This window comes from Osmia bicornis, chromosome 12, assembly GCF_907164935.1.
Source record: "Osmia bicornis bicornis chromosome 12, iOsmBic2.1, whole genome shotgun sequence".
Classification (NCBI taxonomy): domain Eukaryota; kingdom Metazoa; phylum Arthropoda; class Insecta; order Hymenoptera; family Megachilidae; genus Osmia; species Osmia bicornis.
Genome location: NC_060227.1, coordinates 7924578 through 7951221, shown reverse-complemented (window position 1 = coordinate 7951221; position 26644 = coordinate 7924578). Strand labels below are relative to the sequence as shown.

At 38.8% G+C, this 26644-nt stretch overlaps 4 protein-coding genes across 6 annotated transcripts in view; 1 reads left to right on the top strand and 3 right to left on the bottom strand.

Annotated features, from left to right (window-relative positions):
* Positions 1-12521, top strand: part of LOC114879119 (MAP7 domain-containing protein 1) — a 57678-nt gene extending 45157 nt beyond the window's left edge. Inside the window, exons 5-10 of the mRNA XM_029193719.2 lie at positions 5178-5308; positions 10238-10493; positions 11018-11184; positions 11276-11548; positions 11623-11896; positions 12024-12521. Of these exons, the coding sequence (XP_029049552.1) occupies positions 5178-5308; positions 10238-10493; positions 11018-11184; positions 11276-11548; positions 11623-11896; positions 12024-12376 (1454 nt within the window). The 3' untranslated portion in view covers positions 12377-12521. The remainder of the gene's footprint in view (positions 1-5177; positions 5309-10237; positions 10494-11017; positions 11185-11275; positions 11549-11622; positions 11897-12023) is intronic.
* Positions 12450-14258, bottom strand: LOC114879120 (THO complex subunit 6 homolog). Its single transcript, XM_029193720.2, has 5 exons — positions 13805-14258; positions 13476-13703; positions 13224-13391; positions 12992-13154; positions 12450-12920 (listed from the first exon to the last, which is right to left on the bottom strand). The coding sequence occupies exons 1-5, from the start codon at positions 13921-13923 to the stop codon at positions 12600-12602; spliced, it is 999 nt and encodes a 332-aa protein (XP_029049553.1). The 5' UTR covers positions 13924-14258; the 3' UTR covers positions 12450-12599.
* A 236-nt stretch (positions 14259-14494) lies between these two features.
* On the bottom strand, positions 14495-18900 carry LOC114879118 (DNA ligase 1). 3 transcript variants are annotated; one of them, XM_029193717.2, is made up of 16 exons: positions 18794-18900; positions 18673-18729; positions 18417-18491; positions 18131-18201; positions 17727-18067; positions 17436-17658; positions 17242-17368; positions 17003-17175; positions 16719-16942; positions 16519-16647; positions 16323-16459; positions 16039-16240; positions 15757-15963; positions 15481-15697; positions 15164-15399; positions 14495-15089 (listed from the first exon to the last, which is right to left on the bottom strand). In XM_029193717.2, the coding sequence occupies exons 1-16, from the start codon at positions 18811-18813 to the stop codon at positions 14721-14723; spliced, it is 2808 nt and encodes a 935-aa protein (XP_029049550.2). In that variant the 5' UTR covers positions 18814-18900; the 3' UTR covers positions 14495-14720. The 3 variants fall into 3 exon arrangements, with proteins under 3 accessions (XP_029049550.2, XP_029049548.2, XP_029049551.2); XM_029193715.2 differs by lacking the exons at positions 18673-18729; positions 18794-18900 and having other exon boundaries at positions 18417-18666; XM_029193718.2 differs by lacking the exons at positions 18131-18201; positions 18673-18729; positions 18794-18900 and having other exon boundaries at positions 18417-18503.
* A 217-nt stretch (positions 18901-19117) lies between these two features.
* On the bottom strand, positions 19118-23984 carry LOC114879121 (ubiquitin-like modifier-activating enzyme 1). The gene is made up of 2 exons (XM_029193721.2): positions 23382-23984; positions 19118-23135 (listed from the first exon to the last, which is right to left on the bottom strand). Exons 1-2 carry the CDS (start codon positions 23746-23748, stop codon positions 20353-20355), a joined length of 3150 nt encoding a protein of 1049 aa, XP_029049554.1. The 5' UTR covers positions 23749-23984; the 3' UTR covers positions 19118-20352.
* Between the last annotated feature and the right edge of the window lie 2660 nt (positions 23985-26644).

Here is a 26644-nt window from a genome sequence, read left to right as displayed (position 1 = left end):
CTGTCGATCATCGATCGAAAGAACTAGACCAGGCATATACGTTCTTTTTCGACCAACATGTCCGATTGAGACGTCGTCCGTCAATCGTGTAAGAAATCGATGCAGACGATGAGTAACAGTCGCATTAACTATTTCACCGTGCGCCAGTCTTTGATGAGATTCCTTCTCGGAGATAAGCAAGAAATAATTTTTCATCTTCCGCCAGCCCAGGCTATCTATCATCCGTGAAGGCTCGGATAGCGAACTTCTTTGCTATCGTACGCAAATTCCGGAAATACCGGGCGCTTCCACCGTTCTCGACCGATCATTTTCTTTAATCACGGTCACGCGATGATGTATCGCCGTTTTCTTTCGAGTTCGTCGGATTTCATTTCGGGAAAAATTTTATTCGGGATAGATTATCGCAGATGATCGTAGAAAATGTAACAGAGATAAAAGAACTCTAATCGAATGTTAATGAAAGCTGGATAATTCGCTGACGGGAAAATCTGGTCGTTAGGCCGAGATTGTCGATTAACTTCGTCCCGCTTAAATCTTCCGCAATCGCGGGTTACGATTTCTTCGATCCTCGGATCGCAACGGCTAATTGCATCGCATGTTGCCTTCCTTTTCCGGTTTCTCGGCACTCGCGAAACCTCTCTAGGAATGCGAGCGAAGCGTTACGAAGCGCAGCGATCGTAGATCCTGGACCAGAATGGGGGAAAAGAACGAGATTACGCGCGTCCAAGCGGAAGCCACGTGCACACCGTAACTACACGTGGCTTGTAAATTCACGGTCGCCTGCGTGTTCAATCGCCTGTTACTCTGATTTTCTCTCGTTAATCTCGTTGTAATCGTGCCAGTCAGGCTTCTATAATAATCTGTAGCGGTAAAAACACTAAGGTGTAGGGAAATGTCTCGCGAAATAATGACGAGTTCCGATCAAGATATCGATTCCATTCCGACATGATTTCATGACATAAAAGAATCGTAAAATACCACTTATGGTACGTCAATTTAAGGGGGCCACCTCGTGTAAATGGCCTGTTTTTCAAGAATTTTTTGTGGAAAATGTAATGCGCCGATTGATTAAAAATTTGGAGTGTCATTTATTCACGTTATGATCTAAACAGAAATATTTTTTATAAATGTTGATTGTTAATAAGGATGGTGCAATGGCGGCTTGAAAATGGCATCTTGGAAAATCGCCGTGCAGTGTACAGTGCACAAAAATGATCTGGAACAAAAAAATCAAAATGGAATAGCTACTTTATGCAAAAACGCTCAGCATGACATGTTTATTTTTTTTAAATTTTCAAAATTGCGAAAATGGCAAGGTTTTGAAGAAAAAACGGGAATTTCGGCTATGAAAAATTCGTAATAACAGTAATTTAAATTTAAAAAGAAATCGCAGAATGTCATGCTGAGGCCAATTGTTTATAAAGATCGAGTAATTAGTTTTTGAGCTACATTGCACGGCGCGAAAAATTTTGCGTTTCTAGAAAAACGCGTTTGAAAGTTGAGTAACAGATACATCGCCCAATACAACCGTTCACTTGATTTTGAAAATAACATACAAGGACATCTCGGATCACTTTCTAACTTTTTTTATCGCATTCCCGAGGAAATTTCCTATCGATTTCAGCGAAAAAATTTCATTTTACATGAGGTGGCCCCCTTAAAGCTTACAATTCAACAAAAGACAATATGTAAAAGTTGTTGTATTCCGCTCGCGATATTTATTTTAATCACAAAATGAAATACAAGCGAAGTTTTTTTAGATACAATATTCGTCGTGACAGAAGTAGACTCTAGTTCCTAAGACGGTTTGGAAAAATCTGACTCGGAGGGAAAAGTGCTGGGTATTTTATAGAATCGGAAAAATAGGAAGGTGGGAGTTATTGAGAGTCCAGTAGTCGGTAAGGGATGAGTAAAAAGAAAGACTTGGGATCTTTTTTGTTAAAGGTTGACTTATAATATGATGAGAAAGCCGGACTATCTAACAAGGTACATTACCCAATCGACACACGCCGATTTTGATGCCCTTTGAGCATGATATAGAACTCAAAAAAATATTTGACACGTATTTTTTTATCGGCAATCGTCCATGCTGAAGGGGAAAAAATGACAAAAATAGATTATTTTTCAATATATTTTTTAAACAAATAAATTTATCAAAAAGGTGGCTACATAGAAAAATTTGCTGTTCAAAAACACACAAATTTCATTTTGAATTTTTCGCCTACACCTAATAGTTCCTGAGATATTCAAGAAAATATGTTTTGCAACCCTAACTTTGAGGGCTATTTTCACCCCTTCAGCATGGACGATTGCCGACACAAAAAAATACGTGTCAAATATTTTTTTGATTTCTATATCATACTCAAAGGGCATCAAAATCGGCGTGTGTCGATTGGGTAATGTCCCTTGTAAGTACAATAGTGAATAATTAGGTATATGATAATATGATGAGAAAGCCGGGTTATTTAAGTACGATAAAGATAGGCTCTTAATACAAAGTGGCTAATTCTTTGTGGAAGCAAACTATTACTAAATTATTAATTGATCGATGCGTTATTTGTTTCAACAAAGAACCAACAATTTTCTATTAAAAACATTCATGAAACCTTTACGTAGTATTTTTCTTGAAACTTTCAACTTTAATTCAATGTATCATAAGTGGTATTTAGTGATAATTTTATGTCATAAAATCGTGTCTGACTGGATTTGTTCCAAAATCAATCATTTGATATATACAACTTCGTACAAGACATTCCAACGTTAATATAATATACAGGATATTTAAAATGATAATTTTCTCAGTTTAATTTGATTGTCTGACGGGTGAAGAATTTTAGCGCGTTAATAAACGAGGACGCAGCATGGGCGCGTGTTTGAAATCGCGCGGGAAACCGCGTGAGATACGAGCGATGCAAATAAGCGGTTACGAAAGGCACAATGCGATGAAGCTTTGGCGAATATTTTATTGCGGCTCACGCGAGAATCGACGTAATTCACGCTTTGACCGTCGAACCGATAAATTTCCTGTTCGTGATCACTACGCAATCCTCTTTTCAAGCTGTCCGTGTCTACCCTTCGTCCCGTGGGACCCCGTGGCATTCCACGAACCCAAGTAAACGAGCAAATTTGTAGGTAGAATCCACAGCCTCTGCCCCCGACCCCCGTAACCAACCCCATAAGTCACGTCTCGAATACAGTGTTTAACCCGCGAGCTTATCTTCGATCGTTATCCTCGTACGAACTGGTGTGCATCGACCTTAAACATTTCAACAGGATCGATGAAAAATCGGTGAAATAATCGAGAATCATTTACAGAAAGATACCAAGAATGTAGAATTCAAAAATTTCACAAGTTTCGGATTTAAGACCTCGCAGTTCTGAGATTCCATAAAGGGTACAGCCGGGTAAAATGGCCCTTGAACCAAATTAAATTCAGAATATGTCATTCGATAGCATATCGAAAGAAAATACTGTACACCAATTTTCAACCCTTTATCTTAACCAGGAAGGCAGTGAGGAGGGGCAAAAGAGACGCCAGATCGTGCCCCATTTCTCCTATTTAATAACATCCGAAAATTCTGAAAAAATTCTGATACACTACAAACACGGTAGCGCATATTAGGAAATTTTTTCAGATTTTTTGTTGTGGTGCAACGTAGTTGAAAAAATCAAAAACCAATTATTTCGCATGAAAAAGTAACTTCTACTTTGAATTTTTATTTCCTGGGTTTTCAGAATATGTATTAAGTACTTTTAAATGGATTCACATTCATATTCTAAAGGAATATGGAAATAAAGGAAATAAAAATTCAAAGTAGAAGTTACTTTTTCGTACGAAATAATTGGTTTTTGATTTTTTTAACTATGTTGCACCACAACAAAAAATCTGAAAAAATTCAAGAGTAATAGCTATACTAATATGTTATTACCACAGTAATATAAAAGTAGTACTCTTACATTTTCAATAACAAATCGCGTTTCTTTAGATTGTTTGTTCGGTTTGTCATTTTTTACATCTAGGATTTGCAATGAAAAAATCTGAAAAAATTCCCTAATATGCGCTACCGTATTTGTAGTGCCCTCACTGCCCCCCTGGTTAAGATAAAGGATTGGAAATTGGTGTATAGTATTTTCTTTTGATATGCTATCGAATGACACATTCTGAATTTAATTTGGTTCAAGGGCCATTTTGCCTACCTTACCCGGCTATACCCTTTCACGATATTAAAAACTTGATAATTGGACAATTTTAAAAGTTTCGAATTTTCACTAGGATTCCACGATTGAATTTCCTTGAATTTAAAATTTTGAAATTTTGAAATTTTCGTTGTGTAAAGATTAATAACTACAATTTCACTCCGTATTATCTATACTACCCGTGTCTAACACTTGTCCGTTTCTGTCAATCAACAAATTAATTAAACCTACCCAGGACCCGTTTAACTATAACTTCTGTAATCGATAACCCGTCCAGTATTGAAATAGAAACTATGTTCTCGGTATCGAAAGAAATTTTCCAAACGGTACCAGATAACGGCTCGCTATACGTCAATCGATTTTCCAGCTCGTCGACTTATCGAACAACCTCCGAAGCAGACGATCCACGTGTCGTTAAACTGTTCAAGATCGATTGGCCAAAGATGGGCTCGTCATAACTGGTAAAACCGTAACACGATTTCAGCCGGTGTCATCCACTTGAGACCGGCTGGAAATTAATAACCGGCTTATCGGGTAGGATTGCTCGATGATCCGATGTTAGACGGGAAATACGTAATCCGTAACAGGAGACGTATCGTCAGGAACACGTTGTTGTGGGATTATACACCGCGTCTGAGCAACGCGGACAAAAAGTGGTAGCGGCAAGTTTTGTCAGCCACGCTTCGATTGGCAACTTGACGTTAAACAGTCGCCGTCCAGATGAACGATAGTGACAATTCTAATTAAGCGGACGCTCGATTGAGTCGGTTCGTATTAATTACCGGTTACCCATCCGCCACGTGCCAAACGTGTCCGTTTTCATTTTCCTTCGACGAGCTCTCGTACTTTCTACGAAATATTTTTAGAATCTTTTCGGAAAACGTTTGAGTTTCGAAAAATTTAGAATCTAATATTTATGGGAATTATGGAATTATTGAAATTTTAAGTGGTTAGAATAAGAAAATTTTTGGAATTTTCAGGGGACCTGAAGAGACGGCACTCTTGGAGCAGCGAGGTCGACTACCAGCCAGCGGAAACGGAAGCTGTAGCGACCCCGGAAGAAGATCCCGCTGCCCCGTCCCCAGAAGAGGAGGACAGAACCTCTTACAAGGTAACATTTCAGGAACTTTCTAATCGGAATCGTGGAGAAGCATTAAACCAACCAGGTGCAACATTCCTCCTCGAACGCCTTAATTCTATGCCTACGTGGAAACAACAATGTACCCTTTGTTTCACGAAATCACGACTACTTCGGTCCCGTTCCCGCGGAGTAATTAAGTGGCTCGAAGCGTGTTCTTGCTTCAAATGGAATTAACCTCCCGTAAAGCTTCGGGGGATCAGTCGATTGAAACGGGAACACTGGTAATTAGCATTTATATGGATCGAAACGTGGATCGAATTAGCGATCGTTCGAGAGCCGGATTTAATTATTGTACGCCTCGATGAACCTTGCGTAACTGATACCCGTGTACATGGGCTAATAAATTAAATAAGTAACCCTTGAAACGATGCCATTCGAAATAAAAACACGAGCAGGACTCGCACGAGTGTACATGAAATTTTTATAAGTAAATCTTCTGCATAATATAAAAATTAATTTGGATTCACTTAAATTGCTGTCCTCTTAAAAAATGACAAAGAAATATCGTGTTTTAGAATAGTAGCGGTGATTCATAAAGTTCAGGGGATGCATTGTCTTTGAAAACATGTTGGCCAACAACTCGACGATTTCTGCAGTTGCAGTTGTCGTTAAAGCACCAACGGTCAGGTTTTACGGTCTACGTTGTCTGAGCTGCAGTAGTAAAAGGAAATGCACCGTTGCACCGCGGCCGTTACGCATGGACCATCTTGTGCAATGATCCGCTCGTACATATAAAGTGTAATTTTGGTTAAACGCCCTGTGTTGCTTCGGTGCACCCTCCTCGTTCCCATCGTTCTCATGGGAAAGATGCTTCTTCGGTCTAACCACCTTCTTTTTGCTTGACTAGGCTTCTTTCATCTCTCACAATCTTATACTTTATTTTATTTAACCGACTTTGAAAAAGGAGGAGGTTACTCATAGAGACATTTAAATTTGAAATTTAATAATTTGAAAATAATAATATATGATCCTTAGCTTAGAAATGTTCATAAAATTCAAGGGGGTGATTTTGCACCCTTCGTAGTCTTTAACAATTTTAGTAGCACAGACCTGTGAATGTTAATTAGAAATGATTTTCTTGGTAGCTGAGACTCGATATTAATATCGAAAATTCACCTTGAACCACGACCATCGACTCACCCCTTCTAACCACATCCTCACTCAATCGGCAAAACCAACCGTGAAGAAGATATATACGAGGCATACTCTTCTTCCTTCCGCTCAGTCGCGTGGAACATCGGTTCCCTCGTCGAGAAAAACTGCGCGGCTCCATTGGAATTCTCGGTTGGTAAAAAGGAAGCCCTCGAACGGGGGCTAAAAATTCCTCTCCAAATAAAGACGACGCACGTATCCTGGCGCGCTTTTTACCGCGTCCTTCGACAGGATCCTTTACGAGGTGGTTCCAGCTGGAAGTGTGGCTCCGTTCCACGGCTTCTGGCGAATTATCGGCGGCAATATGGGGCTCGCGACCAAGAAACCCGAGGGAAGAGAAACGGTCCGACATAAACGGCGAACGTTCCCGCTCGTTACGCACAAATGACGCTAAAAATATCAGCCGCTATCCTCGTGCGATTTTCTTCGCGACCTCTTCCTAGAACGGTCCTACCTTCGGCGTAGGCCTCGATGGTTTCCGAGAAAATCGCGACGGACTTCTAACACGAAACGCACAGGTAAAATCGTTGCTGAGTTTATGTAGATGCTTTGTCGGTAGGAGCTGATTTCTTGGAACCCCTTCGGATCCGCTCCACTGTGGGAGGATTGATCAGCGATCGATCGCTGCTTTGCGGATTGCGGTTTTAAACCCTCCTCGCTCGCTACGCGAGGCCTTTTTTATCCTTCCTTCTCTGTACCGCGACAGGAAGTCGTACATCGCTTCTTGCCAACCGAGATACGCTGCTCGCGGTGACACAGACTTTCCGCGATTTTAGACTTCCTAAGGAACTTCTATATTTGTCGAGGAAGATTTGCTGCCACGGAGGAGTCCGGTAAGAACGTCTGCCTTTTCACGGTCTTGGGACCTAAAATTAGTGGGGGTGTTGGTCCAGAGAATTTTTAGCCTTTGTTTTAAAAACCAGCACTGTGGAAGAGTCAGTGCTCTCTCCTGCGCAGCCTCGTGCGCAGCTTCATATGTGCGCATGCGCACACAGTGCGCATGCGCAAACACCATGCCACTATGGAACTATGAAGCGCATAGTTCCATACAAAGATTTTTGTATCTTTTTCATAAACTGGGGGATGGCTACTGACATTAAGCTTAAGGATTATTATATATTGTAAGGGAGAGTTGCCGAATTTGGACCGTCGCCTAGATTGGACCCATCACCTTATATTACCTCCTATAACAAATAATATCGCAGTATAGGCAGCATATCTAACATTGATGTATACTACGCTGATGCAACCATTCATCAATGTTAGATATGCTGCCTATACTGCGATATTATTTGTTATAGGAGGTAATATAAGGTGATGGGTCCAATGTAGACGACGGTCCAAATTTGGCAACTCTCCCCTATATAAAGAAAGTATAAAGAAAGAATTAAAGAAAAAAGGACTCGTTATATTAAATGTTATCGATAATATCAAGTAGTAATAGTGCCTATACGCGAGCCACTATTGCTCGTTTTACAATTCCATCGTCCTTAAATTTTCGTGAGATTCAAAATAAGAGAACAGTTTATCTACTTTGTCGTATAGAAATTAAATTTATTCGATGATAGATCCTACGATTGTCTCGGTTGGTGAAACCAAAAAAAATCGATTTACGAGGGGTTCGGTTTTATTTACCTTAACATCGGAAGTGTCAAGAGAGGAAAGCTCGTTCCGCGGGCTCGTAAAACGCGTTCATGCGACTATCCAAACGCTGAGGAACGCGTCTTATACCCTTCGGAGGATCCCTCCATCCGGATTATTATCAGCCATTTACACGTTTATGCTCTTTACCGCGCTCGCAGATGGTGTTCGCGTACGCGAGTAACGGTACAACGTTTGATTTTCCGGTGCAATAAAGTCCCTTTCGAGGACGGGCCGCGCGTAGTCTAGCAATTAACGCTCGTAAGTCCGCGCTGCTCTGTTTGATTTAGAGCCTTGTCATGGGATCGTTGCAATAGCAGGGGATAACCGGTCACCGGAGACTTACGCAACCTCGATACATCATATTTTGCATCGGTAATGTTTTGAAAAATAAAAACCGAAGAAAATTCCGTATGGAGGCGAAAGGTGATTTCGTTAGAAGGTAGGGGAAACTGGTAGCAGGATCGGTGACGAACTCGACACCCCCGTTTAACCCCGCGTTTCGCGTTCCACGGAAATTGATACGGCCCGTCCGAAGGCGGACAGATAAGAGCGAGGTTGGCCGCGAGCGAAACGCTAAACTAATGCCCTGTGCACAGTGGCTCGCGAGATAGATATCTTGAGAATTTCATTAGCATGATCCGAGAGACTTGGCTCGCGCCGCCAACCGCTTCCCTCCCTTTTTAACTTGTCACCTGAGGCTACCTCGCGTGTACCTTCACGCCGTGGACCAGCCTTTCTGTCACTTAAATGGGACCCACCTCTCTTCTGCCTCCTTCTTCCTTTCTTCTTCGCGTTGCTCGGTCCAGCGCTCCTTGGAGTTAGTGAAATTTCATTTTTTCGTTTCAGAATAATTTCATCCGTTACTTGTCAGTTTTTTCTATAACACGAAACGTAGAAATCACCGGATGAACCCACCGAAAGACACAGAAACGTCTATCTCGGCATCGGGTCGTATTTCAAACCGTAAAGAATCCTTTGTACGGGGTGCTTTTTTTTCTATAGAATCGTATTCATCGTCGAAGCGCAACACCCGTGGTCAGGAAAGAAATCATAAGTCAAAGGGGTTAAAAGCAGCGTGCTTTTTTTCGTGGTAATCGCATCGTTCGGTTGGCGCGAAAGGGAATCGCGTTGTGTTTAACACAAAAGGGCGACGTATAAATTATAAGAGCGTACGGAATGGCTACTTAGCTGGCCATTCAACGGGTAAAATCGAAAGCGGCCGGGTGAAACGTCTTCATTTTTCACGGCCACGAGTCCGGTCGAATGGGGTTGCTACGCGTTCTCCCTTCCGGGCTAGCCCGCTTCATTACCCCGGCAGAAAGAAGAATAAAATTCTCGACGTATTCGATCAGCTGCGAACAAATTACTATATAATTTTCCCGCCGGCACGATTACTCACGTTAATGGTGCAATAATTCATAGGAACGCGTTCGCAGACCGGACCACGTGGAATGTCTTCGGAGATCGGTCCACGCGAAAGGATTTCTCTCGGCGGTCGCGGGCATAAGCAAGAAAGAAATATTTTATTTCACTTACCACCGGAATTATCTACTGTTTTTAACCTTTAAAAATAAAACACTCAATTTTTCCAATGACCTAACGATAGCAGACCTTCGTTATTTTCCGCGAAAACGAAGGAAGATTCTCTTGCCAGTGAACAGACGTCAGGGTCAACTGGAGCAGAAATTTTACGAGGCGGACGCAAGTGGTCGTTCGTAAATTTCCCGGTGGCCAAGCCGGCTATTTATGCGAGACGAGAGTCGTAAATTTCCGCGGCACGGTAAAGCACACCGGGGACACGCGTGCGCCAACGAATAATTCATTTCCGCGACTCGCCTCGCGGGCTAATTGAACGCCTATGAGACGAATTAATAATCCACTTTGTAGAAGGCGCAGCACGCGCGGGAATTAACCATTCTCATGATCCACGTTTCACGGAAGCGCAATATATTCTTGAAACAAGTTTTTCCAACGCAACGCGTCGCTGCATTTTATTTCGATCCGTTAATTAACGGGCGAGCGTCGTTTAATAAATTCGTGAGAGATGCGGGCTGGTTAAACGGTGCCTATCTAAGATTCTAAGGTGTTGATTTTCCATTACAGGAACATGGCTGTTCGGTGCAGACGGTGGACCTGGTGGCGGACTGTCCTTTGCAGGTGGTGACACCGGCGTCGAGGTCACCGTCACCACCCAGATCGGCGACGCCTGCGACGCCCTCCACGCCCCTCGCACCGCCGAAGAGCATGGGGCAACGGTCAAGCACCCTCTTGCGCCCCAAGATCTCTTTGACCTGGGTCCTCCGTGGACAACAGCAACCTGCGTCCACCAATAATCAGACGACTATCAATGGGAATACAGGTCCGTGCAAATAGATAAAATGTTGAAGAAGGTCAAACTTGAAACTCAAATGGAATATTTAAAATAGAAAATTTAAGAAGACAAGTACAGTGGTACCTCGGTTCCTGATGTTTGAACTTGTATCGAATAGGACGTATACCAAACCAACTTTTCCCTTAATAATACATCAACTCCGAATATAATAGATTATTAATTAAATTTTTGTTTTAAGATAATTATTTAATAATTCACACAAAAAATTTATGTCGTATACCGAGGTACCACTGTAGTAATCCAACAAAAGGAGAACCAAATAACAATGCAAGTACATGAAACATAGGTCAAGCAATAATCCAAGTTCAACATCCATTAACACAGTAATTCCGTGAGAACCCCAAGTCAGGCAGTGATTTTTAATTTAAAGAGATAATTTAGGCTCGAGGAGAACAGGTTACCTTTGATAGTCCATAAGTGAATGCGGTAAATCACCCGTAATTTCCTTGCTACTTTATGAAGTCTTGAGAAACAATGTTTCGTTTGCGAAGGTGGGAACGACGATCGGGAGAGCTTGTCACGAGATGGTAAAGAGAGGTCCTCCAGGAGGAGCGTTAAGAGCGTGAAGGAAAAGGATGCTGGCAAGGAGAACTTGGATACTGAGAAACGAGAAAAGAAGATTCTCCATAGGATCGAGAAGATTGAGAGGACAGAAAAGGTCGAAGTTCGATGGAAAATCCTTGGACAACAACTGTTCTGAATGTAAAATGAATCGTTGCTGAAGTTGATCGTTACTTTTTCTTTTACAGTCTATCGGCAAGGAGGTGCTGGTGAACGAGAGGTCTCTCGACAGCCCTTTGGACAAGCAATCCGAGAAGGGATTTCCCGGATTGAAAGACACAAAAGAAAAGGAGAAAGTTAAGAGGGCAGTGTCCGAACCGTCTCTCGTGTCTCGGGAGTCAACGTCCACGCCGAGTGGTCGTGAGAAGCACAGACATCGGAGGACCAAACGTTCTCACAAGCCTAGACCTCCTAGCAGGTTCGGTTACGAAATTGCGGACCTCGATGCGTTTCTCACGAAGGTACCTTTGAATTGCTTGAAAGAATTCAACGTAGCCTAAGGAATATTCTCGACAAAGGATAGAATACTTTTTAGGCCTCGATAGAGAAACCCGCCAACATTCCCGTGGTTCTGTCCTTCCCATCTGTCCTGTACCAAACCCAAGGAGGTACTCAAGACGAGATGGCTCTACCACTTGGAACAGTGGTGAATGCTGTATTCAAGAACCAGACCTGGTTGTACGTTCAAACTCCCCATGGACAAGAAGGATACGTTGGGTATGCTGCGTGCCTACCACTTGGAATCTTACCGCAACCAACGCGGGGTCCATGCTGGGAGGATTCAACGGATGTATTTCCTCGTCCTCTAGGTAGCCTTAGAATAATTGCAGTTCCTCAACCGCTTCAACCGCTAACGTTGCTTATTTCATTTAACCGTACAGTCGAGAAATAAAGAAAGGTAGTTCTAAATGTTATGCGAAAATTGTCTGGTTTTAGGTAACATGACCGACACTGAGAAATTAAGGGACACCCGATCAGAGTGCGGGGCTCGTGGTAGAAATCCAAGAGTAAGACGAAGTTCCAGAGACGCGGTTTCAGCCTGTGGAGAACGCAGCGTTGATAGATTGTATCTTAGAGCCGCGGCAAACGCTAGAACCAAAGGATCCCGTCATACTTTACTCGTGATACGCAGCGACTATGAAGGCCAAGGTGGAAACGCTCTGAGCGTTTCTAAAGGTGACGTCGTTGCTCTGCTTAGCGATCACGTAAGCGACTGGTTCTGGGTTCGTTCGCGGGACGGCAGAGAGGGCTTCATACCTGCTGTGATCGCAGGTCACGGCTTTCTTTAACTATAGTCCTCTAGGATTTATGAATACATTGTTCAATGTATGTAAGAGACTGTCGCATTACAAGGAGCCATGATTAACGAACGGATACTTGTATATTTGTAAAAAGTTTTATACTATATTTTATAAAATGCATATTGTATTAATATATTTATTTAAAAATATATAAACCCCATGAGATTGTTTTTCTTCCACAGATCGCATGGAAAACATGTTTGTTTTGTTATTACGCAAACTTTAACATTAATTCACGATAGTTAAAGTTTGTGCAAACGTCAAGATTATTCGAACAGCCGGCTATACTCATTACTTTCTGTGGAGTTTCTTGGTAAATAATACTGTAAACGGTGTTACTAGAAGTTGGCACTTTGGCCAATGTTTCTCCTTGATACGTTAAGTGATAAACGTGAGGCGCTGCTCCTGCAGCAATTACACGTTCCTCGTAAATGTTTGCTACGTGAATCCCTTCGTCTGGAAGATGAAACACAGTTGCTGCTTCCATCGTGCGTATATGCCACAAGGATAAAGACGGACCACCACCGCATAACTAGAAAATCATGATGTACTGATTAATAATAAATTACGTATGTTTCAAGAAGAAAGACCTAAAACACGCACCAACCAGTCATCTGTAAAATCTATGGCACCAATCCACTTGCCTAACCTTGGCCTGGCTACCTTTTCTACCAAATAAGGTGTTAATATATTGGTATTTTCTTTTTTTCTTAAATCCCATAATCTTACTGTTCCATCTTCCCCACAGGAAGCTAACTGATTACCCCTGAAATATGCTCAAAATTTATTGTACGAAATTTGAAGATTGTATATCACTTATCGCAATGATACGCACATTAAAGACAGACAATGGATATAGTCTGTATGTCCTTGTAAACTTCTGACTATTCTACCATCTTCTAAGGTAATTACATAAATATTATTATCACCACATCCAACATATAAAAGATGATTTGATTTGGAGTATACCATGTAATTCACATCTGGTTTTTCATAGCTGTCCCTGAGGATAAACTGATATTAATATTGTTAAAAACTACACTGTGTTCCAGTATTATTTACATTTTTATGAAGGCTTGAATATTACTTATTAACTGGCATCTGTACAGTCCATGAAACTTTACTTTTTGGTGCTTTGCTAGAGGTAACTATTTTCCAATCCCATCCGCATACTTCCCCAGATGTTCCTGTCACCAAAAAATTATCTGTCGAAACCATACTCTCTACCTGTTGGTCAGGATGAGCAGTAAAGCGATAATTAGGTCCTTGTAACTCATTTTCTTCTGCTTTACGAGGACCTAGAGCTTTTGATAACCTAGAGAAAAATAATAATAGTTATTATCGATCTTTATTGCAATTAATATCAACATAACCTAATAGTTATTTGAAATAGGGATGTAATAAATAAATACTTACTCGAAAACTGAAACATCTCCGTAAATATTTCCAGCCAGTAAATAATTTCCATCTGGGGAAAATGTTTGTGACAGAACAGTATTATAAAATAACTTATGATTAATCGTACTGGACATCATTTGTCAAGTTTTACTGATTTATATATGTAGATTTAGGAAGGAAAAGAGGTTAGACTACAGATTCCGTCGAAGGTAAACAAAACTTTTTAACATGACATTGAATGGAAGGTTATACAGAATCTTCCTTATCTGATGGCACAATCGTAAAGGAGATGAATCTACTTGAAAAAGTAAGTAAAAAAGGTACTAATAGAAAGTCCTATATTAAAAGGAAGGTAGGTCAAAAAACATTTTTCCGAACGAGGCTTCTTTTCTGGTATAAATAAATATTGAAAATTTATTTTTAAAAATTCGACAAAACATGTGGCGCCATCTAGCGTGAGTGACAAAAATAGACTTTTTTATTTCGACTGTACGGTATTAATTAAAATTTCCTGCGTAAATGTTTATACCCAAGTGGTGGGCAACCACAGACCTATATTCCCTACTTTGTCATTCTCCTTGCGAACAGCTAAAAGGAAAGATGGGAACCCGTGGAAGCCTGTAAGGGTGGTCGGGAACCTGGTAAACCTCGGGGTGCCTAAGGACAGCGCATTTTCATTGGTGAAAAGAAAAAGAATTGAATTTGTAATTAGATAGGTATTTCACGTGACAATTTTATTCATGTTATTGTATTACATATGCTTTGAATAGAAAAACAAAGCCATAATAGAATTATACATGTATTACTGTTATGGAATGACTTTTTTTAAAACAACTTTATGATTTTCGCAACCCGATTATAGAGAACCTTAAAAGTAATAGTGATTTTGCAGAGTTATTACTTTTAAATATCCCTATAATAGTACGAAGTAAATCTAATAAAAGTCTTCTTCTGTTAACTTCGTTGGAACTTGATTCTTTATCTGCTCTTGACTTTTATACATTGTTGCTACCTGTTGGGCTGAAGTGGCATCCTCGCTACTTTTATCATCGCGAATACGAATAAATCGTGGGAATCGTAAGGATATACCCTTTTCTGGATCAACGATACCCACGGCTGCTTTATGAACAGGTGATAGAGACAAATCTGCGCATTTGATCTCCCAAGCTTGAACGGGTTCAAACCAATGATCAGGTTCAAGTGATGGATCGTAACGGTAGTACGGCTTACTTTTTGGTATTATATGCTCCTTCAAGAATTCACTGTGTTTTTGAAGATCTTCTTCAGTGAAACCAGTACCAATCTAAATGAAAATATATTACATTGTAGAATCATGTATATTATATTCATTCGAAGATTGGAATCGGTAATATTCACCTTACAAATACTCTGATATTCTTCATTTTCTTGATCGTAACAAGCCAAAAGAAATCCTCCGTATGTTCCTGTTCGTTTACCTTTTCCTATATACCCACCAATAACAACTAAGTCCAACGTATCACCTACACCATCTAAGTAATCTTTCTTCAGTTTTAACCAATTTCGAGACCGTTTTGCTATTTCATACGTTGCATCTTGTTCCAATGTCTTCACCATAAGACCCTCGCAATTACCTATTCAAATATTATTATACAGTACAGTATACTTTCTGCTATTTTCCTATTTGTGAATTCATAAAAAAAGAATGTAATAACCTTTGACCGATTCGTCTAAAAAGTCTTGCACCTCCTCCATACTCGAGGTATCTAAATTATTTGCAAATTTCCATTCCCCTTCTGCTTCCTTGAAACTTTCTTTTAGTAAAGCTCGACGTTTTATAAAAGGCTGCTTCACTAATGGTTCTCCATTCAAATACAACAAATCGAACATAAATACACACACCTGTACTTTAATGTCGGCTTCATTTGCATCCTGTAATAAAATTGCAAATATAGAAAATTTTTATTAAGTTTAAGGAATCTTTGTATTACTTTTCGTTTTCTTGTGCTAAGTATCTGGAATGGTTGAATTTTTTTATTTTCATCGTCCCACGCTACCGCTTCACAGTCCAGAATACAAGTTTTAACGTTTTCTCCTTTTGTATTATTAAATCGTCCTATAATGTCAGGATATTTGCTGGTATTATTTTCTTGATTCCTACTGTAGATGCTAACTTCACCGTTTTCAGCTAGGTGTATCTATAAAATGTATCCGATATTTTAATTATAGTAATTAGAACGTAGTGACAGTACTTCAGACGATAAGATATAAACCTGTGCTCTTTCCCCGTCGTACTTCCATTCACAAGTAAATTTCATTCCCTCAAAACGTGTCAATACTTCTTGAACACCTTTAGTAGGATGTGCTAACATAGGTTTCAGAGGTATACCAGGTGTAAGTTTACATTTATTCGGTAACGCTTCAACTCCTTCTTTCAGTAAAACAGGGATTATCTTATCGTAATTCGGACATTCACTGAGGAGAAATATTTTATATGATTTAAATGATAACGTCAGATAATAAGTTCAGAGAGCCCAAATAGGATAAAAATATTTACCAATATGTTGTTTTGAGAGTAAGTGCGATTTTTTCATATTTCTGTTTGAAAGAATCACTTGACATGCTTTTACGTGCATCCAAAACTACTGGATCGGTCTGCTCTGGTGGGGTTGTTACACATGCTAATGCTAAAGCCTATAAATATTGATCATTAATTGTATAATTTAAGCGTGGTTTGGTATAAACATATTTACCTGTAAAACAGACTGTTCTGCTAAACCAATTCGAAGTTTACCCGCCAAGGATCTAATTAAATATCTAGCTTCAGTGAAGCGACACGCTACAAAAAGTGACTGAATTTTGTCTAATTTCTTGGTCGTTGACTGCAACAAAATATTACGTTTATATTTTAATATAATTACGAAGTGCTTAGTAGTATTAATAAATGTCGTACTGCAGAACCGGTCATTTGCGCAATTTCCTTCAGTTTAGAGTATACATTGGATACTGTTAATGGAGCAGGTTGAAACATTGTTCTCTGATTGGAACGACTTCCTTCTGCGACAATACCCAAATCTCCAACTTCTTGAACATCTGCTTTTATTTGAGCTAAAGTTCTACCAGTACATTGCGCTATCGCTTTCATAAGATTTGTTTCCGCTATACCTAACTCAAGTCCTGAAATAAGGATAACATTTATTTGAAAAATGTTTCTAAAGATACATTACAAGCACTTACCTTCATATGCGGGACCTAACTGATTCAGACATAAGTATATACTTGGAAGTAAATCGTTTGGATTTAAAACTATGACAGAACGAAAATAATTGGACAAAATTTCGATTATCTTCAGGCGCGCACTTGTTTCCTCAATTAATTCCAAGGTGCGCGTTAATGCGATATATGGTATTCTGAAAAAAAATTGTACATATTACAGTGGATAACGCATTAATAAAGTAAAATAGTTTAAAACATACTTTTCATTCTTTTTCCAACAGGCATCATCAATTGGGTGATAATTAGACGTACTAGGATCGTAAGACTTATCAACAGATTTTATCTTATCTCCAGAAGTATTCTTTGTATTTCCCTTTTGTGCTTGTACTAAAAATAATATATAAATTATATTAATATATCTATATATTTATAAATGTAATAATGTAATATTTACCAAAAAAGCTATGTATTTTCTTAGCAGGTTTTTCTGTACTGTCTTCTTTTGTATCAGTTTTTCCTTCTTTGTTATTTTCTTCATTGCCCCCAGTTTCTTCATCAGATTTTTCTTTTTCTTTAGTTTTTCCTTCTTTGTTATTTTCTTCATCAGATTTTTCTTTTTCTTTAGTTGAAACTTTTTCTTCCACATTACTGTTTGATTTTTTTGGACTTTCTGAAAACTAACAATTAAATATTAAATTATAATTACATTTCTAAAAGCTATATAACGAATGTAAAATCTACATACTGTTAAAATTTCTTCTTCCTCGCTAGAATCAACAGGTGATATTATTCTCAGTCTCTTTCTACTTTTACCAGAAGTCTTTTTTATTTTCACTTTTTCTGATTCATCTAATTCATCAGATGATTTTGACGAATCAGATTTAGAGAAACTTGATTCACTTTTCCTTTTATTTAAATTTGTGCTTTCTTTTTGATTCTTCACCAATGAGGGTTTTTTTATTTTTTTCTGTGCAGGTGTATTCTTGGTGTTATCTTCTTTTACCTTATCTGCGCTTTTCTTCCTTTTAGATCCACTGCTTTCATGGAACTTTGATGTTCCAGATAATATTGTTTTGAGTGTTGCACCTTTAAAATCGCAATAATATTAAAAATAATATAGCACATTACGTATAACATCTAGTTACACACCTGTTTTATTATTTACTTTTTCTAATGAAGAAGGTGATTTTTTGGTGGTATTGTTTTCTGCCAATGAATGACTAAAAAAAAGTGATCACACAATGATAACAAGCATCTTATGTAAATGTGAAATTTTTCTGAAACTCAGTAAAACACAATGAATCAAAGTGCAGGAATGTCGGGTTAAACATTCACGGCCCGAGAACATATCCGAACACACATCTAGACAAGCAGGTAGATTTTCGAAAATTCGAATGAAAAACACAGAAAAAACATGAACGTAATTTTTACTTACTCCGTAGTTTCATTCTGATCATTTCTTTTTCGTTTAACACTGTCTCGATTATCTTTATCCTCCTTAGTAAGCGAACTGTTAAAACGTATCCAATGCAGAAAATTATTTATGGTTGGTAGAGAAACATTGTTTGACTCATGTACTTTATTTATAAATAATAAACGTTGGGAATTGTTACTGTATATATAGTATACTGTGCAGCTGGCAATGCGCCTGAGCCTGAACATTACATACTTTTAAGCGACTCACAACTTACCTTATATTGCTTTTATCAACATTATCACTTTTCGTCGAGGTTTTTATAAAGAACGATCTACAAACAACGATAAAACTAGCTCATAAATCTATTTTATAGAACAGTGGTATGAATTACTTACGAAATACTACGTTGTGTCATTTTACCGCGGTTTTTAACCTTTATAAGGATTCATATGGCAAGCTTGATTCGTTAATGTAACCGACATAAACAGAATTCAAAAAAGTCATAACGCCTAAATAGAGTTTCACTAGCATTGCAAATTAGAAAGCATTTTGAAAATTTCTGAGTTTAATTTTATTTTATAAGAATCGTAAATACGTATGTTAAATAAAACAAAATCATAATTGTAAAAATGAACTTGATCTTATAAGTAAAAAAATAGATTTTCTTCTATTATTCTTCTTAGTTCTTGAATGATCTTAAAATTAAAGGAAAGACGTGCAAAGCAAGACAATTTCCAAATTTTATTTTCATTATTATATTTTTCATGTCTCTTGAAATCCAAACACATCTATTTATTATCTATTGATAAAGTAATACAATAAATATCCGTATTATCCTAAAATTAACAAAATATCTTCCTTATTTTTTTTTTCTTGCTTGTATTCCTTGGTCTAAAGTGTGAAATTCTTTTCGAAGCTTCTTTCCAAAACGTGTTCTTACAAATTTAAATGCAGTATCCCTTATTGTAACAACAAACAGCCTTAGCCAATAGTACATTCGAAAAATAAAATGGTGGAATCAAAATCATTGATAATATATTGATTACATAAAGTCTTAAAATATCGGGTTTAATAGCAAGAGCGTACTCAATTAGAAATAGGGGGGAAAAAAAAGAGCTTGCGATTTTTTATTCTTTCCTTCTGTTCGCATACCCTTGACCACAAAATAACCGTAAATAGAAAATGAAGAAAAAAAAAGAAAAAGGTGATTCAGTAAAGGCAAGATACATTTGTGTTCGGTTTTTTTTTTTTATTCTCACGTTTATCTATGGCCTATATTAAATGTGCTAGCATTATTCGTCTAAGGATCATTGAGTTATCATTCGATAATTTTTTACATTCGATTCTATACATAAAGTCGTGACGCGTGAGTCCTAAGACAATTCTTACCATGACAATTCCCTTTATGATCCAATATGGACAAAATTCTTCAGCAACATTTTATCATCATACTTTCCTTTTTCTTTCTTCCCAACGTTTTATAAACATCGTAATGCAAATTCTCTCGTACAAATTTTCAATCACTTACATCTCTTTATCGACAGTTGAAATAATTTTATAATGCTAGTTTTCGTTAGAAAATATCGTTGATTGAAAAGCAAACGAAACATGCAATTTATGGTTGTCGAATAGATCAATTGAGAATAGCAGGATGCGATATAAATGAAATAAATGGTCGCGAGTCCTGGAGTTGATTTTCAGCAAAAAGGGAGATCATAGTAAGATTAAACTCAGTGGATCCCGCACTTGCTTGCTTGCTATTATAAATGCTACGAAGCATTGGCAATAAAAAAACAACAGAAAAAAATAAAATGAAAGTTTACTTTGAAAGGCTTACGTAGACAAAGATTAATAGATTTCCTGTATCGTATTTTAAAATAGAAATTTGTAGAAATTACTACGGCTAAGTCAGTTAAGTAGACATCTCTTATTAACCGGTGACTCGAACGACGTTTCATGGCAAGGTGTAGCGAACATACGGTACTTCCACGTCGTTGCCATCAGTGTCGTTACAGCAAAGTTCGAATACCAATGCATGAACATGGTTCTCCAGTTTCTTCTTCGATACCTTCTTCACTACCTCTGACATTAGCAGGCCCATACGTTCTTGACACTTAGGCTTAGCCATGAAGAACGAGTACAGCATACAGACACCCTGAGACAACATAGTAACTTCAAGATTATGATGCTCTTTGAAGTAATCTAAGAATTCTTTGAGCGTTAGTTCTCCTTTGACTTCGAATCGATCCCACAGTGTCCATTCAGTGTCGTAGTACTTCAATTTCGGTGCAGCGATAGGCTCCGAGAAACCAAAGAATGGTAGAGCCAAGTTGACGAAACCATTCTTATAAATAGACAAATCTTTCACGCCGCGTGTTAACTTGATCAATTCGAGACAAACAAGACCAGCGACCACCGAGGTGGTAGTAGCAATAGCTGGTATTATTTTTCCAGCAATTAGTTTACTCTTGTGTCGATCAGCGGGAGGGATTTTGTAATTAGCTGCACGAAGATTTGAAGCTGCTACGATGAAATCTATATGGAAATTAGAGTCGTCATCCTTCTCGAATTCTTGTGGATGAATTACTAAACCGTTAAGCTCGTCAACCTTGGGCAATTCTTCTTGTAACTGGCTGAGTCTTTCGTGATCAATGTTTCCGCTTCCATTGGATACTTGCACCTGTGAATCTGTCTCAGCAATTTTTACTCCAGATTTCGGCGTAAAAGGCGGAACTTGTACGGCGCTAACGATCCTAGCTATTTCCTCACGATTTCTGTTGATGGGAATTCCATAGACCTTTGCTTTTAAGTTAGCACCGGCTACGATGTAATCCAAATGGAGCGGATCATTCACGTTGAACTTGAGTGGTTCAGGGCACCTCTTAGGTCCAGACCAGAATGGTTGGCCACTGGATGTCACTTGATCAGGTGGAAAGTTGAACAGGAGCTGTCTAATCTGGTTACTATACTGCTCTTGCCAATGGCAACGAGCCCACGCAATGCAGTCGGCAAAACTTTTTGGTCGTTCATCGACCAAAGCTGTTTTGACTGATTCTAATACTTCTAATGGCTGAACTCCAGGCAGTTTTAATGTTCTCTCCACAAACTGTGGATCAGATATATATTGAGCAGCATTCTCCGCGGCCTGACGGAATAAACCTTCGAAATTATCTCTAGCCCATTGTAAAGTATGTTCTATAGCATTGGGGAAATTCTTTAGCGTACAGATCGGTATACTCTTCTCTGGAGGATCTTGAGACGAACTATAAGATTCAGTTAAAAATGGAACAACAACTTGGGTATTACCCTTTGTACCTAGAGTACCAGATTCTAACAGGGGCTTCCTGTAATATACACAACGACGATCCATATAAATACGTGCATTTACGTTATCTAATGCGTTTGCTACTCCGTCTAACACCTCAAAGAAATCATCATTATATATTTTTTCTGTTTCTGGGCAAACTCTGTTCTCGTGAGCGATTACTTTCATACTTGGATTCATACTCCTTATGACTCTGGCTGCTGTTGATGATTTAGATTGCTGAACATCCGATGGCCTAAATAGGAATTGTCTATTCAAGTTTGATTTTTCTATCAAATCCATGTCGGTAACTGTTACGCTACCACTCTCAGCACCAACACCCAACATTGCGAAATTCTTGAGTAATTCACAACCTATAGCTCCGGCTCCAACAACGAAGTATTTCAAATTTCCAATCTTCGATTGGAATTTGCGCCCAAAAACAGCTATCTGTGAATCGTAACGCGATCCAATTGGACAGCAATCTTCCTCTGTAAGCTCGGATCGATCCGCGGGTAAACATTCGATAGCGTCGAAATACAACCATTGATAAATTGGATGAAATTTGCCGGAACAAGCTTTCATCACTTCTTGTGCTACAATTCCTCCAATGGTAGCATTCATTGGATTTAAGTTTCCCGCTGATATCTTTGCAAATATCTCAAACAGCTCTTTATTGATTTCAATTTCGCTGCCTGTTTCTTCTTTTATTGTTTTAGCTAGAGCCAAAAATTCATCTGCATCCTCTTGGTTCCAGGGTGTAGGTAATTTTTCTTTAGTGTCTATGTAACGATGTAACACCGTAAAAGCCAAGTGTAATTGTTCCGGATAATCAAATTTTCCAAAATCAGTGACCTGGAATTCTGGTTTCTTCAGAGCTTCCTTCAAAGTAGCAAAGCGTAAAATCTTTGGCATTTTTACTTGTGTTACTATACCACCTCTTATATATTCAGAATATTTTGATGTCTCCCCAATGCTGAAAGTATACGGGCCAAGAACCTTTATCTTAATTGGTTCGCAACCATTTAATTCTGTCATTCCCTGTACTTCAGAGAATGTAACGTAGTCACCATCCTCCATGCCATGACGCGTGTCATCCAAACATGTGACAACACCTTCTGTGTCTTGCGAGATGCTAGCAACCATAGCGCTGACAGGTGGTTCACCAGTCGTATCAACCACAGTAAATGCATTCCCAAAGTCGCAAAAGACTTGAGAAAATAGGCCTCTGGTATCCGCTATGATAAGTGCTATGTCATTTGCATGAGTAATTTCAGAAATACGTAATTGTTCTTTCAGCGGTGTTTCAGTGATAACCACAACCTTAAACTTCTTGATATAAGACTCGGTTAAGGAACCAGTATAATAACGTGTGGGTACATAATTGTTCAGTTCGGATAAACGTTGGCAACAAGCAACAGCTCGATTTTTACCTGCAAAATGAACAAAACAAAGTTTAGTATTATTACTTATAAATTTAATACCGATTGTACACACAAGTTTTATATTTGCGTTCAAATATTTTTTTTTTTTTTTTTTTTTTAAATATCATCGAAGTATAAAATTGCGCAGTGTTAACCAATCTGAGATATAAAGATTTCGATGTCGAGCCACAAGGAAAAGTGTTCCTATTAAAAGCATTCACGTGTTTAGCAATTCACGCGGGTCAAAGCGCTCACCTATGTCTGCCTCGGTAAGATAGAACTGCGAGCCGAGGTCTGAGATCTGGCACAACGCGTCATCGTGCAATGTAACGGATTTGACGCCACCGAGTATGACGTTCTTCGCAATTTCAACGCCAAGACCACCAAGACCGGATATCAGGACATCAGAGGATGCCATGCGACGCATGGCGTCATGGCCGAGAACATAAAGCTGCCTTGAATAAAGACCCTCGTCAATTTCGGCGGAAGCGCGGGACGTCGAACCATTTTTCGCCATGTCTGCGATCGTCGTCGAGTCGTCGGCTCCTCCCGTGGTGGCAGCAACGCGTCGCTTCTTGGCTGGGGGGTCAACGGAGCTCTCCACCACCTCAGCACTAGACATCGGACTTCACGGAGCGCCGTATTATGTCCGTCGATTGTTTTTCAACCCGGCCGACTGCACTTTAATAAAGCTTGGAACTTCACCGCACGCACCGACCTTGCCACACGCTCCCGCTCTCTCACCGCACCTCTCTCCTGTTCTACGTTCCTTGTCGCTTCCAGCTTACCCGTTCTAAATTGTATCAGTACTTTAGAACGATACCACTGTCCATCCAAGAATGATTCTCGTTCTTTCATCCACTCTGTTGCTGCTCCCTCGCAGTCGCACCAGCAGCAATCGCAGTTTCGATGCTTCCTAGATAAAGTGGGGATGAGGTTTTGTACGATCGGTAAAACAGCGATAGCGCGTTTGTCGTGAAACAAAGGCCTGTCTTTTTTTATTCTGTACACATTTTACAATATTCTCGAAACGACACACGATTAAATATAGATGTCAAGCTAAGGAATGATCATTTTCACGGTGAAATTTTTCTGGATATCTTCCTGTTCTTTTTCTGTTGCGATATCGTTGATTAACGTTACATCATGAATTTTGCATTTGAATGCGCCCTAATCATTGGATTGCGAAACAAGCGAATGGAACGACCGATTTAGCAAGCACTTAGAAACGATTGGCTACCATAGTTAAACAGCATCGACCAATACATAATCATTCTCTAAAATTCCATGCTCTTTATATTCGACGAATGCTCTCTAGGTACACATATGTTATCTTTAATCACAAACAGGATATTCCTTTTTCCATGTCTTTTTGCGATAGCATTCCGAAGTTGATAAATGAATTGCACGCACTTCTTTTACGTTTATAGCTTTATCAGCATTAAAACTGAACATTACCAGAATAAGAGAAAGGGCAAAAAGTTTTGTTGCATGTCTGGCAAATAATTTAGTAAGGAGAGGTATACAGAAATCGATCCCTAACAAATTATTTGTTCCATTATCTATTTCTATTTTCATTCTTTTGTTTTTCACTCATCGTCAGTATCAACGACGTTCTAGTTCTACTCCTTTCAGCTCTCACAATGATAATTGTAACAGAAGAAAGTAATAATAGGGAAAGATATCATGTTATTGCAAAACAATTATTGTAATAAGGTGAAAGTGTTGTGCAATCGTTATTTTTATACACTTTTGAATGGCATATCTATGCGTCTTTTAAAACAGCGTTAGTGGTGCTATCTAAAGGTGGGTAGAGAAACTAAATAGGCTTCCCTAGAGAAAATGGCGATGATCCGGGTTCCATTCGCGGGTTCCGAGTTCACCATAAGGTTCCCCTTCCTGGAGGCATTGACTATAGATAGTCACTGCTGGAGGCGATCCTCAGGAAAGTAAGAATGCTAAAAATGCATGGGAGAAGGCCACATATAAGTACATACATATATCCATATACATACATACAAAGCACAGTTGGTATGACAGTCGTGCTTGTCTTACCACCCTCTTTTTTTCACAAGACCGAAAAATTCTTAAAATAATTGGTTGACAAACTTGTATTTAAAAAAAACCACCATTATTTATATATAGACAACACAACCGACATTAGGACTAAACTTCGTCTTAGGGGACCACAAATTTTTGGTTAAAAATTATAAAATCTTGTAGTTTTTGACCTGAAAAGTCCGAAAATGCAAGTTAAAAGTTTAGGAAAGCAATAGTTTAAAAGATACGAGTACATGAATATGTGTGTATGTACTTGGCGTACTTTGACAGATCAGTACGATGCCATATTTTCCAATCAGTGGAGTCGCCGTCGGTAAAACAAAATTATATAAGTGGTGGCCTAAACCCGGTATACCTAAGGTTAAGTTTTTTTTTATAAACAATATCGCCTCGGATTTGATAGGAACTGATAGGAACCAAACAAAGGATTGGATGCGGGGAAGAGTCAATATGGCATCGTACTGACCTGTCAAAGTACGCCAAGTACATATACACATTTTTATAAACTCGTATCTTTTAAACTATTGGTTTCCGAAACTTTTAACTTGTATTTTCGGACTTTTCAGATAAAAAACTACAAGAACACATATTTTGGACCCGTTAATTTTTGGTCCCCTAAAAACGAAGTTTAACAGATTCATGAAAATTCTATAAAACATTCTTTGCATGTCATGTCCAGTGACTATAAATACAAGAAGACTGGACCTGCCTTTGTACTCGAGAGGTCATGATTTTGGGTTCCCAGACACCCCCAGGCGCAGTTAGGACTACATGTATGGAAGACAGTCGGTATGACAATCGTGCCTATATTGTATGTATGTATGTATGTATGTATGTATGTATGTATGATACAACACAAGTCCTTCTTTAACCACACCTCGCATAGGCTACTGAAAAGACATCATTTTGACTCCCTCTGACTCTATTTTTGATAAAATAATTAAAACTAGTACAAGACCGAAATATTATTAAAATAATTGCAAGACAAACTTGTATTCACTTCACGCGCTTTGGTAAATAAATCATTTTAAAAAAGCAACTCCTCAGTTATTATTTAATTCACCCAATTTCCTTTCCGAGTTATTCATTTAATGCTCATAATTTCTTTTCTCAGCTATTTATTTAATTGACTTATATTCTTCTATTATTTTAGTTATTCAATGTACTTAACATCGTTTCTCAGTTATTTATACTAGTGGAACGCCCCGTGCTATGCACGGGGAATTAATCTGTTACAATTTCACTTATGGGCCTCGGCTCAACCTTTCGAGTTATTTATTATTTTTTTGTCTTGAAGGGCCTCACCAGGCCCAACCCTTTGTTACTGCATCCTTATCATCCCTGTATCACTTATATCACTACATTCCCTATATTCCTGCATTTCGTATATGCCGGCATTCCTTATACCTCGGCATCCCTTACATCTCTGTACACTTTATATCTCTGTATCCCTTACA

Coding starts and splice junctions, on each gene's coding strand:
- LOC114879120 (XM_029193720.2), bottom strand. CDS start 13,923: ATGATGTCCAGTACGATTAATCATAAGTTATTTTATAATACTGTTCTG. Junction 13,392..13,475: donor GTACAGATGCCAGTTAATAA/GTAATATTCAAG, acceptor GTTTATCCTCAG/GGACAGCTATGAAAAACCAG. Junction 13,155..13,223: donor ATCCATTGTCTGTCTTTAAT/GTGCGTATCATT, acceptor AGCATATTTCAG/GGGTAATCAGTTAGCTTCCT.
- LOC114879121 (XM_029193721.2), bottom strand. CDS start 23,748: ATGTCTAGTGCTGAGGTGGTGGAGAGCTCCGTTGACCCCCCAGCCAAG. Junction 23,136..23,381: donor TCTTACCGAGGCAGACATAG/GTGAGCGCTTTG, acceptor TTCATTTTGCAG/GTAAAAATCGAGCTGTTGCT.
- LOC114879118 (XM_029193715.2), bottom strand. CDS start 18,643: ATGTTCAGGCTCAGGCGCATTGCCAGCTGCACAGTATACTATATATAC. Junction 17,176..17,241: donor TGTTGGAAAAAGAATGAAAA/GTATGTTTTAAA, acceptor ATTTTTTTTCAG/AATACCATATATCGCATTAA. Junction 16,241..16,322: donor ACTCTCAAAACAACATATTG/GTAAATATTTTT, acceptor ATTTCTCCTCAG/TGAATGTCCGAATTACGATA.